Consider the following 20,057-nt stretch of genomic DNA (forward strand, 5'->3'; position numbering starts at 1 on the left):
TTACTTTTACTCTTATTTTTGACTTGTATTTTTGATTGTACTCCTGGCAAAGCATTGCCTATAGCAACTGCAATGACCACCTTGCAACCAGGTGATGGCGCTGTAACTTCATCACCAGAAATTCTCTTACATAACAAGGTGCCCACAGGACAGATATAGAGCCTGGATACATTTGCAAATTACAGATTAACCCCAAAATGTCCGCAGTGCACATGTGACACTTGCAGTAAAATGAAGCAACACACACACACGCAGTCAAATGACTCCCAATGTAACTGAAAAGTAGTGCCTCCAGCCAACTAGAGGAGACTATCATGGTGGACTAGGTTGACGTTAACTCTAGGTTGAGTTAATAATAGCAAAGTGATCCTTCTTGCCAGGCTCCATCACGCATGCCGCTAATCTCACCTCAACTGTTGCTGCTAAGCAACTCTACTCATCAGCACCCTTGCATAACACTTGGTGGGTGTTTTCCTTGTGGGCCACAGGAAGACGAGTGCAGCTCCCAAGGCGGGGAGACATATGAAAACGCAACAGAGGGAAGATTATACAATGGAATGATCATTGACTCTCCCCGAGAACAAGTGTCGTTGATATTTGCCGGAGTAAAAACAGGTTCATGCTTCAAATGGTTTTGTTTCTTCTTATTGTCCCCAAAAGTCTGTTAAAGTGGTAATTGACACCTGACATGCAGCCAAATAAAGAAAAATAAAACAGTGTGGTATACCTTTCGGTCCCACAGACGCAATGAGATGTGCCCCATATTGTTTTTATTTCACTGATCACCACGCTGTGCATGTGTCTCTTGTTTTATTTGGTATTTTTTTCTTGATTTGGTGGCGCCTGCGTGTGCGGCGCCTGCGTGTGACGTGTACATTAAGTTCTCGACGCCGATTGGCGCCCACGAGGGGCGGACTGGGACCACGTGGGTCAGCTTAATATGCAGGCAAGAACTTTGTGACGGTTAGGCGATGCCCAATTCTGTTAACAATCCACACTAGGCCTACAACCAAAGCCTTTAAACTTTAGTACAGGCATACAATTTTTCTTACTGGCCACAGACACTTTGGTTTGATTGCTATGCACCAAATTGGAAACTATCAATGAAAACCAAATGATGATCAGGTATACGGCAATCAAAGCTCAGATTGCACCCCTTTGTGATATAACTTGTAGCTGTGATTGCTAACCAATGTGTCGGTTAAAATCAATCATCCAGAGCAATGATGTCAGTCCACTATGACTTTATCGCAACATGAATTGTTGCCGTTGTGGCCTATACAATAACATTTTCAGGAAAAGCTCACCAAAACACCCCTACACTTTGCACAAATGTGGTACAACCCTGTTTAGCTTTGCTAGAAAAAGGCCTTGATTTGGCTTGCTAGCAGTTTGCCAGTTGGACCTGGAAACCCTTGAAACAAAAATTCGATTCAGTCTGTCTGGTAAGATCTCCGTAGCCATTCATACATTGATTTGTACAAACGGTGGCTTGACATGATTGTGCTCATTTATGCAGAACAACGTTTTTGCTAGTGTAGACTTTTATGAAACAAGCAGTTAGCAGTGCTAGCTTAGCACTGCTTGGCTTAGCACAGACTCCTTCTTTGTTGGCCTTTCTTTACCATTGTCCAAATTGTCTTATTTTTTAATTCAGTAGTTGGCTACATTTACTAAACGTAACCATATGGATGACGTATCTCACTAGTTATTCACCATGGTAGAAAGAAAAGCATTTCCACCCATGATATAGTTACCAAACAAGCTAAGAGTTAGCCTAGCTTCTGTAATTTCCTTTTCTACTACTGCACTTGTTTGTATTGTCGGTTTGGATGCCCAGTGGCGCCTTACTGCCTCTCGCAGGTCAGACTCGATACTATGACAGATTGGTCTTAAATTTTATTTGGCGGCGCCTCCATTGGTGATCAGAAATAACATTGTTTTCATTATTGTCTTTACTTTATGGGATAACATGTCATAAAATGTTCCAATGCCAGCCATTTTAAAAAAAGAGAGCCTCTTGAGTGCAAGCCAATGTAGAGACTGATCTTTGATGGCTCATCGAATATTGTGTTTTATGACTGTAAACACAGATGCTACCAAATCAAAGATTTGACTCATCTTTCATAACCCCCAAAAAATTTTTTTTTAATTTGTTTTTTTTTGGGTGATCAGCAGTAAACCATGGTTTGGTTCTACCCTTTTTGGATGAAAAAAAAGCAGAATGTAAGGTATTTTTGCACAACATTTTGCAAATAATTTTTTCTTTAGTGATGCCTCACATCCGAACAATCCTTTTCGTCAATAAAATAGCAACAAAACCAATGAAAATGTGCTTTTGATGGCAAAATAATGTTTGAAAAATGAGACAAAAATGATTAAACTGCCAAATAATTGTATGTCAAGTCACTTTGTAAAATACATATTTTGTAAGAAATATATACCCTTACCATAAAAAATAAAAATCCTGTAAATATGTTAATTGGGTCACAATACTAAATTCCCCCCTCCCCACACAGAAAGCGAGCAGAGCAGGTACTGAATATTTGTCGTTCACTTTGAATACTGCAAACACAGATAGAACACGCAATTATCTGCTTTCCTCATCATGTTTCGGGTCTCACACTTTAAAATCACTCAAGATATTAAGAATCTGCAAACGACCTTTTGACCTTGACGTTAAAAATAATCCTAATTGTCATTTTGCATGCGCATTTTCACCCTGCGACTAATCATGATTCACATATTACGTGACAGGGGAAACTAGGTCTCTGTGTGCGAGCGCCATTCTAGTAGGAAACAGACTCGTGGGCTCGCTGTTGCTGTGTGTCAAGTCAACACCGCAGTCAATGAGTCACTCATCCATCTGGAGAGAATGCTAACTAATTAGACCGCCGCACCGACACGCTACTGAAATCGTTTTGAAAGAAAGAGAGAGAGAGAGAGAGAGAGAGAGAGCGGGGGGAAAAAAAAAAGTGAGAAAAAGCATAGAAGAGTATGTTTGCACATCTGGGGCAGGCTCCAGGCTACGGAAGACACACTTTGGTGCAACGTGAGAGACGATGTAGCAAATATCCCAAATGGGATGAATATGGAGGCACCCGTCTTGCGGAACAAAATCCATGGCTGGATTTAGGCTGTTACATAAGAAAAGAATCAATGAATGAACGAGGATGCCGATTGATGCGCTGCGGAATGATTCATCAGCAAATTAAAAGAAAAGCACACCAAAGGACACTTTATAGGCGTGCGCTTGAATGAAAGAAATTGGGAGCGCGTTGCGTAACGCACACGTCTCAATTCAAATGAGACGCACGTTACGTAACATATGCAAAAATGTGGCACTAGACGAGTAAAAGGACTCTAAAGTGAAAGACGAATGGCGTCGGTCGGTTCGGCCTCGGTTCATCTGGGTGCTTTCAAACAAACGGGTCAACACCGCGGTAATCGTGTTGAAGAGATTAGCGGGCAAGACAGCAAAATAGAAATAATCCCAATGAGGTGTCCGCTTACTTTGTTTACGTTTGCTCGTGTATTTTTTCCCCACTCTTGTGACGCGGGACATTTAGCCTTACAGGAAATGGACATATAAATACCGAGCTTGCTAATTTTGTTTTCCTTTAATGTCTCCTCTGTGAACACTGCAGATTTTTACTGACTTTACAAAAATTGTGTGTCCTTAAATACTGTACGCTGTAAATACACACAAAAATCTGGATTTTTACATGCAGGTATATGGAGAGTGAATTGCTTTTGATTGATTATTATTCTTTTTTTTTCTTCTTAAGTAGTAGTAGTAGTGGTGGTGGTGAAGGTGGCACTAGTAGTAGTTGTATGAACTCAAAATTTCAAGGCAACAAACTTTGATGACATTTTAAGGTGGGCAATTCAACAAAATATTTTAGGTTTTGCTGTGGTGAAAAGTGCCTTTCACGAATAAAGAAATAAGAACTTGAAGCAAGAAGTAAATACAACCAAGATAATTGTTATGGCACATATAATTTGCTTTTTTGTGCTAACTACAGTGGAAAAAAATGGTGTGTTTTTGAATTTACTCAATTGGGTTTCAAGTGGTTACACAAAATAATACCGTGTAGCCCGTAGCGGACGCAGCACAAGTTAGCGCTTAGCTTTGGTGAACAGGATGGGGCGAACGTTTGACGTGGATATGGCGATAAAATATTCATCCCTAATTTATGGTAATAGTACAGTACTTGTACCGGTGGTAGAAAATGGCAGTAGTGGTGCAGTAGAAATAGTCATTTGGGCCCGACTGATTAATCGGGAAGCAGATATCAACACACGTTAGCCCTTTTCAAATCGAAAATGTCATGATTTATTTATTTTTAATTTTTTGCCCCCGTTTTTTTGCCGCGGCTCAGGTTGCGCTCTGGATCAACTTGCTCTCGGCTCTGAGCTGCTCGCACTTTGTCCGGCTCTCATTCACTTCTCGCCGTTGCTATGGAGATGAAGAAGAAGAAGAAGAAGAAGAAGAAGAAGAAAAATGCAGCGAGCGAGTGAGTGAGTGAGCGGGCGGACAAACAGACAGACCGTCAGACACGGACTTGGGCTGAATGCTAATAGTGTAGCCAGCCCCTTACATAAGACTGCTGCAGGATCTGCAATGAAGTCACAGAAACAAGGCGAGAACTAGCAGCCTTCAAGATGTATTCAACACGCATTTGCATCTCGGATTCAGAGATTGCAGAATTTCTATGACAGGACACTGGCAAACTGGCGCATTTCCTTGTTCTACTTTCTCGTGCTATTTTTTTTCTTGATTGTCGCAGCTTCCATTTTGCTCTGTAAATAGAAACCACAAGTCCCTGTGAACAGAAACTGTGTGTGTGTGTGTGTGTGTGTGAGAGAGAGAGAGAGAGGGTGTGAGTGAGTTTTGAGACTGCAGCAGAATGTAGCCAATCAAAAGAAGGAAGCCACCAGCCAGGCTGGCCCACATGGACGAGATGTCCTCATTCACACAAATCCATTCACATGAGCAACTGCAGGATTGCCTCTCATGCACACAGCTGAAATCCTCTCACACTCTCCGGTTTTTTTCTCTCATTTACACAAAACTCTCTCACAATACTGAAATGCTCTCATAACACTGTCCTCACACACACTACTGAAACAGTCTCACGCCCAACTAAAACGTTCTCATGGGTTCACAATTTTTTTTTTTTTACTCTCACAAGGTTTTTGCTCATGCTACTGATACTCTCACACACTACAATTTTTTTGATCACAGACACAACTGCAACACTCTCACACTCACACTATTGAAACACTGTCACATAACAGATTTCTTTGCTCAAGCACCACTGAAAAACTCACAGTCAATACTGAAATGCTCTCACACACTTCTGAAATTATCTCACACCATATTGACATTCGCTAATAGATGCTACTGAAACGCTCACACACACCTGAAATTCTCTTATAGTGTTTAAATTCTCTAATACACACTCCTGGAACTCTCACACTAGATTTGTTTGGGGGGGCTCAAACACCACTGATCCGATAGAACTCTCACACACTCTACTGAAATGCTCTTATACACAACACTGAAACCTTCTCACACTCAACTGAAATTCCTATTCATGCTTAAAAACACTGAACAGAAAAACTCACATATTTATTCACGCTTACAACTAAAATGCTCTCTCACACACACTACTGAAACACTGTCACACAAATATTTAAAGACTCTTACACGTTACTGTTTTTTTTTCTGCTACTAAAATATTAAAAAGCTCTCACACGCACTACTAAAGTTCTCTCACACGGTAGTGAAATTCTGTAATACACACTACTGAAATGCTCACACATTACAGTTTGTTTTGCTCAAACGCCACCAAAAAGCTCTTTCAACTACTGAAATGCTCTCAAACATAACTGACTAACATGAGTGTCACACAAATAACGAAACGCTCTCACGCTTACTGAATTATTTCGGCTCATAAACTACTGAAAAGCTCTCACACACTATTAAAATGGACTCACGCACATGAATAAAGTTGTTTTTCCTCACATGCACTACTGAAATGCTCTCACACCTGAAAGGCTCTCACACACAAGAGAAATGCTCACAAACGTACTGAAACACTCTCATACACTCAACGGTGAATTCATTGTTTTTAATGACAACTTTTTACAGTAGTGTGATTTTGTTTCTTCCTTTCCCGATTTGGCTCGAAGAACCCACATTGTCCGACTACCTAATAGTGACGCGTAGCGTGGCATCCGTTTTGACGTTGTCTGTCGGCGTGTCCGTTTTTTTTTTTTGCCGGCCTATGTTTGTGTGCCTCGCAACCCAGTCCAGGGTGTACGCCGCCACGAAAGAAAAGCGGGAGAGACGATCTTTGAAAGGATTTATTTCACCCTGGTCACCATAAACAATAACTGCACTGACCATTGACTGTATAAACACGTAGCGAGATGCGGTTCACTACTAGCGCGTATCACGCTGGCCAAACTACTGAATGAACACGTTCCGGCCGGATTGTACAAAAGTTCACAGGTCCAAATTTCATCAACGAATAGCAAGTCATCCGGCGTCTGTGAGGGATTTTTGGTACATGACCACAAATGGTGCGCAAAAAACATCCAAGGATTGCTGACGTCTGTGCAAAAAAGGTAGCAGCATGACATTCCGCTCGCAGAAATGGCTTCACCACACGACATCATACAAACGGCGACGAGCCGGACGAATGTCGCCAAGCCTACTCTTTGTCGTCCAGCTCCGAAACTGACACAAATGTGCAAATGAGACAACAGTCAAGACTCGCATTCGATATTTACATATTGTCAGTCTGCAAAAAAAAAAAAATCAAAACAACATTCATGTGTGTTTTTGTTACGCTTGGCCCACAAAGAAAACAACGGAAAATATGAACAATGTAAACAATGTCGTAGCAGGCAAAGACAATGAATCAATTGGCACAAGTATTTTCTTGGAAAACAACAAAAAATACATTCCTCTCAATACAGTGGTGCCTTAAGATACGAGATTAACACGTTTTTTTTGTGTCTCTTGCGATACGCCAAGCAAAAACCTGGCAGTGCGCTTGAGACCGCCGCCACTAGATGGCGGCAGTAAACGTCACAACATTCTGACACCAACAATTGACCGTGGTATCCTTGCAGTTCATTTGGATGGGGAAAGACGATTTGGGATGAGAGTGTCCTCATGGAACAAATTAAACGCGTATCTCAAGGCACCACTGTATATAAAGATACCCTACCGCAATTTTAAAACGGCCCTTGCCCAGCTGCTTTGGATGAAATCCTCCACTTCCGCTGAACTAGTCATGCAGCAGTGTGACTGTTTCACTTCTTAGGATTCGATTTTAATGAAGGAAATGTCATTGTGTGTATTGTTCTCCAGACAGCTGATTGAAAATATTAAGCATATTGGGCTAAAGGTTCGGCTGGATTTCCCATCCACTGTACTGTGGCTGTAATTACGGCGGCGCATTGAGATACAAGTGACCCGATTTACAACTTTTCTTCCCCCAAGATATGAGCAGTCATTTGGCCAATTTTTCATTTGTATTTATTTTGCTTTGACTTGCGAGTGGCAACTTGTATGGTAGCAGTGAACTCAAGTCACTTCAGCTAGCTTAATTCTAACACATAATGGGGGCGGAGGGGATACATTCTCGGGCTAATACTTAGCATCCCATATTTGAACACAAATGGTGGAGCAACACACACGGGCATATATTCTTTATCCTCTGCGAAAAATGACTAATATTACAACATCCTAGTGAGTCTCAATAGTTTTGAGACTATTTTTCGTGGTTTGTGTCTACATGGCTGTATTATGCTGCCCCTGGTGGCCAAGCTGCAATAATGTGATCATAATTATGTTACCTCTATTTTTTTTTTTTTTTTTAAAGGATGGATGGATTTGGGGGGTGGCTGGAACAACTTAATAGCGTTTTCCATTCAAAAAGGTTATTTGAGAGGCAAGTGTTTTGAGTTGGGAGCATGGTGACGGATCGAATTAAGCTTGTATCTCAAAGCACCACTTTAGCGGGAGGTGGGGGGGGGGATGCAGCGGTCAGCACCTTGGACAGCTCAGCCCGTGCGCTTAACCGCAATCATCCAATTTGGTCCTCGAGCATTCTCTGCGCAGCTAATTATGAATGAAATTAGCATTTAGATGTGTTGGGGGGGGGGGGGGGCAATGCACCATTGATGGCATGCACGAGTAGTTAATTCTCCTGCTGTCTAAACACACTACTGCCGCATTAGCGATATCCAGCCTTTAGGATTGGCCTTTACATTCAAAGCCGCTCTTCTGTGATGTTTTTCCCCTCCCTATTTTCGTATTTCTGTCGCCCCCTCCCACGGGCGTCAGCGGTCCAGGTTGGCCTCGCCGCAGTCCCGCTGGCTCTTGAGCTCCTGAAAGACTTGGGTGAAAAAGTGCGGGTCCGCGTTGAGCTGCAGCATTTTGCCGCTGAGCCGCTCGATGATGCCCAGCGAGGTCTCCCAGAACACGTCCTTGTTGGCCTCGATCATGAAGGGCTTGAGCGGGTAGGAGATCTCGTTGCCCATGTAGGAGTAGGCCAGGTACAAGCAGGTCTGGAAGGCGCCCTGCAGCTCGGCCGCGCTGGCCACGCCGTCGTCCAGCGTGGCCTCGCACAGCAGGTACACGAAGACCACGTTGGCCGGCGTGATGAAGCCTTGGTCCTGCCAGCCTTGCAGCAGCAGAGTCCGGTCGATGTTGCGGAACCACAGGATCACCTCGCCGCTGTTTAACTCCTTCAGCTTGTAGCAACGGCGGCACACGAAGTCGCCCAAGCAGCGGAGCAGCTCCCCGGTGGAAGCCTGGATGACGATCCGCCGCGGGGACACCACCGACGGGCTGCTGCCTTGCTTCTGCACCGCCGCCGGCTTGTTGTTGTGGTTCTGCGTGGGCACCGTGGGGACCGGCACCGGGATGGGGGCTCGCTGCTTGCGCTCCTCGCTTTGGAGGCTTTTCCGGATGTTGTCGCTGTTGCGCTGGGCCACCTGAGCGCACGGCGGGTTGGGGTTGGGGGTCACCTTCTTGGCGCTCTTCTTAGCCGAGCTGGCCACGAGCTTCTTCCACGACAGCGACACGAACATGGAGGGCCGCTTGAGGCTCTTGTCGCCCTTGTCGTCGACGTCGATCGCCTTCTTGGTGGCGGGAGAGATGGAGAGCACGGTGCCCATCGCTGCGGAGGAGAGAGGCGCGGAGGTGACGGCGAAAGGGATGCTTGTGCCAAGGCGTGCGAGGAGGGGGGGAGTGGCTGCGGGGGGGTGGGGGGGGGAAACAACGGCGTGGAAGAGTCACGACGACGTGATGGAATCCATGAACACGCTCGACGTCGGTTCCGAAGGCGATGTATAGTCCGCTTGAGAACGAAGACTGCATCGGATGCTCGCACACACCGCGATTAGTCTCCGGTGCGCACGAACCGGCTCGCGCAGCCTCTTGACTGACGTGGCGGCCGGCCAATCGGAGAGCCGCTGACTGATCCTATCACCCAGTGGACTCGAGTGCTGCCATTGATAGCCTACATAGACGTGGCCTGCACTCTTTTAGCTCCTATTCTATCTTTGCCCTGAGACTCATTACCTGACTATTTGGGCCCCGTGTCCCATAATGGGATGACTAAAGGATAATGGAAGGGTGCATACAAACACACATAGTGACCGGCTAAGTGCATGCAGGAAATAAGAGAAAACTGCGGTTGAGATACACGTTGAAAAATAAAGGTGCTACGGAGGATTTATGTTGAGCACCACTGCGGTTCAGACGTTATTTTGCTTGAAAGGTGACATATATGGCACCATGCAATTATAGTTCAAGAAATATTTGGTTCTCAATGTGCTGTATAGTGCAATTGGATAATGCAGGGGCGCCACTAGGTTTCATGAACAGGGGGTAGCCCCCCGAAGATGAACAGATTTAAAATTATTATATATATTACATCGTCGCTGTCATGTGAAAAACACTTATGTCCATTTGAAAAAAAAATCTTTTACGTGAATGGTGTTTCCGTGTTATAGACATTGCATTAACGTGAACATTTTTTTTAAAAAAATGAAAATTGGACATAACTGTTTTTCACAGGACAGCGTCAATACATATATTATAAATGATGAAATGTGCTAATTAAAATTGTACTGTGTCAGTCACCAAAGAGAAATTGTTTTTAAAAATGCTCAAAACACCGAAATTAACCCTATCCATTTAAAAAAAAAAAATGTGATTCATCTTATGTAATTCAGTCAGGCCATGTCTTCCAGTTAAAATCTTGAATGGTTTCCTCCAGTTGGAATTCCGAGTAGTAGGCCGTCTTTAATCTGACATGCAGATTACAGTCGGAGTGTATGCGTGTCTCAGGGAATTCCAGGGCCAATCCAATTAGCTTGGGAAGAACTGGCACCTCGCTGTGAAGTTACGTAGCTACTGCCTTTCCATTCAGAGAAACTGGAAAGCTTGACCAACGTGTGAAATTTCAGCTATTTTTGGCAGTGAATGCAGTTTAATTGGATGTTCAATGTGTCCACTCCGTCATATTTAAACCTTTGAGAAATTCAAAATATATTTATTAAACAGTACAGCCATCTTGCTAAGTGAATCATGTTGCTATGCGAAGGTCCACCATGTACTCATACAATGCTAACATTAGCCAAAAATGTCCACCCTGTCATAGCTCACATATTTTGCTGTTTGCATGTGGCAGCTTGACCAATATGCATTTCTAACAACATAAAATGGACTTACTACAATGAATATGATGTCTTCACGTGGCACGCGAGCAAGCTGAAATCCAATCACGTCGGTATGCATTTTATTTCATTGCGACATCATTTGATCCCAAAGTGCATGTCCAATGAAGTCAAAAGTCGGATCAGAACACGTTTGCAGAGAAATGGTAGGGAATAAGTTCTTAAAGGTGTTCAGCCGGCCCTCCTGCATTTTGCCTTCACTTTTACAACATGTGTTGTCCTATTTAGTCGAGACACTGAAGCCAAATTAGAAGAAAGCTGCCCGAGGTTGGCGGTTGTTGCACGCTGGAGGTCGGTCGGACGTCAAGGTCAGATCCTTTAGTGTAGATGTTGAAGCCACGTCCACATTTGTGTCCTATAAGCGGATGCAGCCGCCCTCCATTGGGATATCAATACATTTTGATTCAGGTGGGAAAACAGGGCTACTTTCTTCGTCTTTGACCTCACGTTTGAGGTAAACAGCTTCGGGTCGTATATGAATTCGATCTGCTTGAGTTTGGACATGGCTGAGAGGCTGTTGACTTTTTTCTTGACATTGGAGGCAAACTGCCTCAGGTTGAATGTGTCCCACAGGCTGGACATTGAGCCGAGCTTCTTCGGATCGCACGTTTGCGCGAGCTCTCCGCACTTTGGATATGAATGCAAATGCCATCAATTTTGGATTCCGAAGGCAATTGCGGCAACTGTTAGATCAAGGTCTTTAAAATGCGTTTTGGAGGCTTTCTGTCAAAGCTCGGGCTTGTTTGGGCCAGTCCGTGACATCACGGCTGCATCGTTGTTGACATCATCTGATCTGTCGTACTACTCGGTGACATCATTACCAGCCGGAATACTGGACTCTTATGGCACATAAGCACAGGTGAAGGAGAGTTGTCAAAAATAGTGCTCGAGTAACAGAGAGAAAGTAAAAAAAAAAAAACACTCAAGCACAGAGTAACTTCTGAATAATTTCTGACATATTATTTCTGCAACCCAGGCGTTGACAAAATGTCAAATACAACTTCAGGTAGACAAAATCACTTTAAAACCTTAATAAATGTAGTCTTTATAAAATAACATAAATGGAGGCAAATTCAGCCACAAGACTTGAACTCATAAAACAGAAGAATAAGCTTGCAGTTCAAAGTGCCCTCATGCTCACATTGTGACCAAACCCAGAAAACATGACAGGCGTTTGCAATGCGAGCCCGAGGGCACTTTGACGTCAATTTCCGCCAACAGCAGATGGCAGAACAGGAAAAAAATGGCTGCGCCTTGAGATTGATGAAATGATATTCATCAGAATACTATGTTTAAGCAAATATTTTTTTGGCCCGGGGTTCCTTTTAGGTCAAAGTAACAGTAAATGTAACTTGTTACTACCCACCTCTTAATAAAATCAGTCAACTGTGAATATCATTTGGAATGGTGAGTAATGGAATAAAGAGCTGAACAAGAGCACTTACTTACTACTCAGACATTTTAGGCAGTTAGCAACTGCGCTAATCATCATTTGCGGCCACCCATTTCAACGATAGCAGCAATCAAACACCGTACGGAGTGAAGGTGCCAGATGGCAAAAGCAAAAGATGAGAAAAGATAATCCCATAAATGTGCCGAGCTACGCGTTTGACACAAGGCTGATTGATTGGGCTGCATGTGGTCCCACATCAAACATACACACACACACACACACACGCAAACGCACACAACCGGAACAGAGGACAGACGACTCTTTCATCGCAGTCAGACAAAAGACGGCAGAGGGATGTGACCGAGCGTAATGCATATTCTCAATGTGGCACTGAGATGAAGCATCAAGGTGGCCTATTCATACAACACCATTAAAAAAAAAAAGGTGGAGAGGAAGTATGATGAAATAAACGCTTATTTGCTTGTGAGCAAACGGTAACAAACGTTTTAGGAAGCTTGGGGGAAGAACAAATGGTCCTAGCTTGAATAGCACACTGCCAGACACCACCTTTGGCTTGTCCAGAGAGGTAATCAAGAATTGTAGGTCACACTTTGCTCCCATGTAATAACAGGTGTCAGTGTTTGCTCCTTTGCTAAACTCGGCCATCTTGAACATGCAGCGCTGAGGGTCATAACACATTCAGCAAAACTCGACCGTCTCAAATATTACAAATTCAGCATATGGGACATGTCATTGTACTCTACCTGTATACTCTCTATTCCGTTGGAGGGCTGGGCAAATAGAGAAAAAAAAAATCCAAATCTGTATTTTCAGATCATCCGATCTTGATTTGTTCTTAAATATTGTATTTAAATGACCGGTTTGAAAGCATCTGTACTGAAAAAAAAAGCTAGACAGTACTTAAACATTTTCACATGTAAATAAGGTGAAAATAGAAAAACAAAACAATTTTTGCTCAACATTACAACAAATGTAGAACAATCTAAAATAACTCAATGAATGGGAAAACAAACATGATTTAATTAGGGTGCAATGTCTAACTCCAACCAGCGGAGGCCAGTGTTCGCTGTTTTAGGAGAGGCTTCAAAGAAGTGGCTCGCATTCTTTTTTTTATGAGAACAAATTGTACAAACTTTTTTTCTTTTGGCTGTTAACACAAGCTGATACAATTAAAGTGCCATTTACAAGGCACTAGCAAAAAAAAGTTACATGTTTGAAAACAAAAGTGACGTCATCGGGATGCGCGCATTGTTGATGCAGAATGGCGTTTGAGAACACGTACACAAGCAGGCTAACTGGAAAGGATTGCGAAAACTGCTTTAATAAGCTTAAATTATCGCAAGGAAAGCAGCTTTCTGATCCTTTATGGGATTACAGAGTGGGAAGAAGATGTTTGAAAATGGCCCGATATTCATCTGTACCCCTGGAGACACAGTGTTGAATTATTCCTGGTGTCTATACAATCGTGAACCGTGAGACCAATTGATGAATACAGGAGAGTAAATCACCATGAATAATCAGCAAAGTCAAAATGATCCATTTCAGACGTACTGGAGCAGGGCCACTGCATCCCTTCGATCCCACCCACACAATTCAAATAATGTATGCATGCAGTCAGTTGAGCACATGCTGACAAGCCAGTCTTATCATCTCCCTGATAATGTCTGCATGATCCACACGCGTTGCTGACTGAGCTGAATGCAAATGGAACGATGATCATTTTGGCTGTGCTCTGCTTATATTCCCCACCACGTCCTGGAGGAGGCGAATTAGCAGCGTGGACTTTCTGCCTTTCCTGCAGCAAGTCTGCCTCTCGGTGGCCTTTCATTGCCACTGCGTTGGTTGTTCACGCTCATGACTGAGGAATGATGGAGTTTTTATATCTGTTGTATCTTTGGCCAGATGTTATTAGTTCTAACCTACTGTAATTTTCCATGAATAATTCTCCCCTAATATAATATCCACCCCATCCCAAATCACCATTTTTCTCTGTAGCTGTGTGACTGTGAGTGAGTTTTTCATATCGAATGAGCAAATACGGTACACGAAAGTTAGCCGCATATGGCATGTATGCTAATAGCATGTGACGCTAAGCACATGAGTTATTTAGCCCCAAATTGTTGTTTTAAAATTCTCAGCTCAACTTTATTTATGTGGGACTTTAAAACAACGGTAGTGGTAATGGGCTGTCACAGCATTGATACATGCAAAGTGCTGTACATGGAATAAAAATCGGTCATGCAATAACAAATGCAGTGAAAACGGTCAAATTAATAAAACAAATGAATAAATCATTTGTATCAATTCAAATGTGTTTAGCAATTAATTAATGACTCAATTAATCAGTCAACTAATTCATCAGTCAATGAATACTCACACAAATACATCAGACACCATAAAACACTAGAACAAGGCCGAGACTCATGCTGAGTTGAAAGCAAAAGAAAAAAAAAGTGTCTTATGATGAGTTGGACACAGAGGAATAATTTAAAAACAAATTGGTTGCTGGACTGAACGGAGATTTTAACCTCCCTAGTCAGAAATATCGTGAAATGAATAGAAACATAAATTAGTGAACTTGAATGAAGCAACTTCCTGCGGCATATTCCGAATTTTTCCGAGGGCGTTAGGGTACCAGGACTGAGTCAACGTTATGTGTTAGGGTAACAGGACTGAGTCAAAAACTATACTGACATGATGACAATGGCAGTTGAATGATTATTCTTTCTGTTTTTGCCCTCAGTGGTGGACTGGCCTTTAATCAGAAGTCCGTTTCAGAAACTTTGAAGCTCACAAAGCAACAGCACAAAACAGGACGCAGTGTCAAAACAAGCCCACCTGTTGCTTCCAATTACTGTCCTGTATTTAACAATGGAGCACAGGAGAAAGAGGCCTTGATTTAAAAAAAAAAAAAAAAAAAAAAAAAAAAAAAAAAAAGGGGCTCCAAATGGATTCAGTTAAACAGCTGATCAAAGCAATGATCTCTCTCACAGTGTTTGGATGCAGGCCCTTCCTTTGTCTCATGTTGCAGCCGCCTGCAGTCCTGTCCTGTCCTGTCCTGTCCGGGCTCACTGCTATAATTAGAACAAGGGGCGATAAGCATTGGAAAGCTTTGATGCGCTTATCTGCAGCCACCCGAAGGCATACGGACACACACAAGCACACATCATCTTACGCTTACTTGTACCCATGTGCGCACACACACACACGCACGCTCACACACACGCGGACTGCTGCTGCTGTTATTGTTTTCTTTCTTTTTTGGGAGGAGACCTAGCCAAACCTTTCAAGTAACTGAAACCAGAGCTCTTTGGGCTTATTTCGCAAATGTCCTCAAGTGTATGTGATAATGCCCCTCACCCACCGGAACGCTCTCCCACCACACAAACGAACCTGATAAAAGTGCTCTACACATTAGAGGCATTATGAACAATGTTTAGATTTCACATTAGCATATTGATATGAACATTCAAATGGCAATCCAATTCCAATGGAGTACATTTGGGCCTTTTCTTTTGACGATCACAAGAGGGAGCTCTTGTCTTCACTTTGAAGCGCTCACTCCAATCCATTCATACTGTCGATATTGGACTGTCCTGTGCTCTCTAGTAACCTTTTCTGTTTTTTTTTGTGCCGTGGAAGGGAATATTTCAGGAATCTCGTCCAGCACAACATCTTGAAGCCAGCTCATTTTTAGCATGATACACACAAAGTTTCATGAGACTTGAAATTATAAATGGGGCATGACATCATTTTTTTTTTTTTTTTTTAAATATTCATCTCAAGAAGAGAATTTGACAGAGCTTGTTTCTCCCCCTCTATTCTAGTTCATCCTAAAAGTGATTGGCGGGGTCGAGGTCAGGCCTCTGCCAATTTCTTCCAAGCCCAAATAAAAAGACAAAATATTATTTTTTACAGAACATACAACAAAGAAATGTACAAGGAGCGATGATGACTCTGCTATACTCTGCTCGAGTTGAATGTCGGTGGCTTTTTTACATGGCGTTTGTCATTCACTCCATCAACTGCATCATCGTTTCTCACCATCAACGCAACACACTTACTGCAACGCATACTTTGTTTATCCCATAGTCTGAGTTTGAGTTGCCAGGAGTTGTCCAACTTCCAATGTATCTGCATTCCCCTCCCACAAAATCATGCACTTGAAGAATCTATAAAAACAGTTGGGTTAAAAAAGATAATGCCGACTGGGTCGAAAAGGGGCACATCTCACAGCGTTGGCTGAAATTTTGTTTCGCATGTTACTGTCAACATCCCAATTTGTTTCCCCAACATTAAGGCTACAGTAGATAATGTCGAGGCTCACACGCACGCTGACCCAACGTGTTGACACTGTCGGGAGTTTCCTGCTCCACAGGAAGTGAACGTTGGCGGCTTTGATGCTCCGTAGGAGCGACTGAGTCAGCCCAGAAGACAAAAGAAGACGAGAGACTCAAGTGAGGATGACCGTCCAACGCTAACCTCTCGCTAGGATTGCGCAATATGCACAGCAGATGTTTTATGTTTTGCTCTCGGCTTATGCCTCGATCTTTTCTTCTGGAGACATTCCAACCAAAGGGTTCTATATATATATATTTTTTTCTCAAAAACAATCCCGTCTACACCGATTTGCTCGTCATCATTTTGCTACCGAGAGAAATGAAATGGTTTGGATATCCATTCTTACTGCGGTGTAATGGAAAGACCTCCCATTCCCATTTAGTCCCATTTAGCTCCTGGCCGTTTGATTTTCCCTGAGCCGTGAGATTAGGGCGAGCTGCGCGCTGCTGCAGCTGGGGGCCAGCTGGCTTGCCCTCCCTCCACCTTCATCCTCCAAAATAGCCCAATGTACAGATGGGCGTCTTTGGGCAAGAGGCGGGGTACACCCTGCAACTTCCATGTCACGGCAGTGCGCTGTGGGAAATGATCCCATTTCTCTTAATTGGTCCGCAAATGATCATTTGCTCCAAATGACGTGTCTTTGTTGATCTGTTAATGCCAGTCATGCACAGTGGCCAGCAGAATAATTCAATGCTCTTCCACTAGATGGCACCTGTTGCTGTTCATACAACAGAATGTGAGTCATTTAAGACAAGATCATTTCAGTATTTATAATTATTGGGACTTATTTGGTGGTATACCTTGAGATTATGAAAAAAAAAGAAACTGCGGACTATTCTTTTTGAAACCTGATATTATGTAAATTAGCGGTTCTCCGATTGTAGCGGTTTGGAGGCACCCTCTAGTGGTGCATGAAAGAATCACTGGCCAAGTAGAGTAAAGTTGTACTAAACTTTTACGTTCATTACATTTGTATTTAGTCTTTTGGAACATTTTGTTTTGCAACATTTATTCACGTAGAATTTGTATTTAACTTTTATGTGCAACACATTTGGAATTTTATTAGCCACACACAGTTTAAATTCCTGCGTTTAAGTGCAGTGTTTATGTTCAAACCGCGTAACTGTTTGAAAAAATTCCATGTCGGTAAACTGTTTTTGAATGGAGTCATTTAAATACAACTTTTTTTTACTTAAAAAAAATTTTTTTTTTTTAAAGCAGCACTTGGCAAGAATTCGACCTTAATAAAAACATTTCACAACCCTTTTGATGAAACATTGATTTGCAAGTAGTTGAATGGGACTTTTGTCATGCCCTGGGGTGGGGTCTGTATTGTTTTTACTGGCACTAAGCAACTTTGAGGAGGATGGGAGCAACCCTGGCACACAGAAAAAATACGAATATCCTGAATTACTTTACGGCATACTACATACTACACATTCGGACGTCCACGCGCTGTTACTGTTGTCATGGCAGAAGCCCCAAAACAAACAAATAAAAAAAAAAAAAAAAGTATTGTTTGAACAAAATTAGATTTATTACCTCATCGCTATTTATCTTTCACACAGCCACTGGAAATAGAAATGTAATTCAGTCCAACTTGCAGGCCAGCGAGAGCTCAGGATTTCACCACACTACGCGCTGGCGCGCATGGGAAATGTGGTTGTCTTTTGTCAAAACACTACCGCTTTTGCCCTCAAGGCGCCGCCATAATCAACAAAAACTGACATCATCGCTGTCATGTGAAAAACACTTAACTCCTTTTTTTTTTTTTTTCTTTCATTTTCTTATTTTTACACGAATCATGTTTCCGCATTACGGACATCGCATTAAAGTGAAAATTAAAAAAAGTTTCCAAAATTGGAGATAAGCGTTTGTCACAGGACAGCGACGATATGACACAGTGTTGCTTCGAGCGCAGTGTTCATGTTCAAACTGCATCAAGTTACAGTGTCTTACGTTAATAATATACGTCTTAAACACTTGGTCCGCCACGCTACTCAATTTAATGTTGGTCATTATGGTGGTAGACTACTGTATTTATTTATTTTTTTAAAGTGGTACTTAGTGTAAAAAAAAAAAAAAAAACGAGAACCGGCTTAATCTGTTAAAAAAGTGAACTGCGGCCATATCAAATGAATATACTGCTATCATGCTTGCTTTCCAGTGTCTTTCTTTCTATGTTAATGGAAACGTTCCCTGCGGGAGAGGGCAGCACAGTATCCCCAAACGTCTGCCTTGGTGCCCCCCTCCTCCGTGTGTGTGTGTGTGTGTGTGTGTGCGTAAGATGGAAGACATGACAGCAAGCCGCGCACACTCCCATGTGCCCCAGCGGAGCGCTCACCCAGGGCCCGAGGAGTCAGCCAAGGAAAACAAATCAAAGCGACCAAAAGGCTCTATTACTGGAATGCGGCTTTGCTACGCCCACACTCATGAGCTCCCATCGCTTCAACAGGTGCGGAGAATATGTGCTGGACACTTTTCATTAGGGAGATTAAGCACTTGCCAAAGTAGTTCTTTCACTAGTGCCGGCACCAATCGAAACAGGGCAGGGGAAGGGCTAAAAGCAGCTCGCACACGCCGCTACTGTTTGTTGCCGCATTCAAAAAGGGAAATTGTACATTTTGAATGGGAATGACATTGAAATATCTGACATCTGTATGAATAATCAACAGTTTACTGTAGGTACTACTGTTTGTTGCGGAAAACATTCAAAGGTATCACTTGGTGCTTCATAATGATCAAAGCAGCAGGGTGATTACTTAAAAAAAAAAAAATGTTTATTACGATTTGACAATAAAAATGTATACTGTAAAATCTTACACATCTGCTTCCACTTCTACACCACAATGACCTTTGCACCACTATCCTGTTGTAACGAATCAATTAAAAATGGAAATAAAAAAAAATACAACTACATTAAAAAAGAATATTCGAAAATACAAAAAGAATGAAAAAATAAAAGCACAAACTAAAATTCAAACTTAAAACTAAAACTTAGAAATCAAACTATCAAAATACCATAAAATTAAAATAAATGAAAAATGTATAAAATCTGCATGGTCAAGACCCTTTAAAAAAAAAAAAATCAATTAGAAATTAAAGCAAAAAGAGGTAAATTAAAAGTGAAAAAAAAGTAAGTCATGAATAAAAACAGGACAGTGCATCAATCATAAAAAATCAATACAAAAAGTCAATTAATTTTTTTAAATTATGTTGTCAATTTATTTTGGTTTGGAAGAAATTGGCAGACCCCTGATCTCATCAAAAAATAATTAAATCAAAATCTATAATAAAAAATATGTAATTACAAATAATGTCCAATCCAATTTTTCACATCTGTATGGTCACTACTATGATAGTAATAATAATATCAATATTATTTATTGGCCTTAAATCAACTTAAAATAAATGTATAAGCTCTTTCACATCTGCACTCAGTCCCCCTTAGTGCACGACTATGAACTGCTACAATAAAACCCCAAATGTGTGTGTGGCAGCTACGTTAACCACTATATCACAATGGAAAAGATCC

At 42.2% G+C, this 20,057-nt stretch overlaps 1 protein-coding gene and 1 long non-coding RNA gene across 4 annotated transcripts in view; one reads left to right on the forward strand and one right to left on the reverse strand.

The window, feature by feature from the left end:
* Window positions 1–1,370: 1,370 nt before the first annotated feature.
* The window catches only part of LOC147136794 (uncharacterized), an 89,501-nt gene continuing 70,814 nt past the window's right edge, over window positions 1,371–20,057 (forward strand). For 2 of the 3 annotated variants that reach the window (XR_015089470.1, XR_015089472.1), the window contains exon 1: window positions 1,375–1,445. This is a non-coding gene — a long non-coding RNA (uncharacterized LOC147136794). Of the gene's footprint in view, window positions 1,446–20,057 lie in introns of all 3 variants that reach the window. The other variant, XR_015089471.1, reaches the window with a different exon arrangement.
* Window positions 6,355–9,460, reverse strand: cdk5r2b (cyclin dependent kinase 5, regulatory subunit 2b (p39)). Its single transcript, XM_086052185.1, has one exon. The coding sequence runs from the start codon at window positions 9,199–9,201 to the stop codon at window positions 8,362–8,364; it is 840 nt and encodes a 279-aa protein (XP_085908311.1). The 5' UTR covers window positions 9,202–9,460; the 3' UTR covers window positions 6,355–8,361.

Source organism: Filicampus tigris, chromosome 14, assembly GCF_054856515.1.
Source record: "Filicampus tigris isolate MCC_2025a chromosome 14, RoL_Ftig_1.0, whole genome shotgun sequence".
NCBI classification, from domain to species: Eukaryota; Metazoa; Chordata; class Actinopteri; order Syngnathiformes; family Syngnathidae; genus Filicampus; species Filicampus tigris.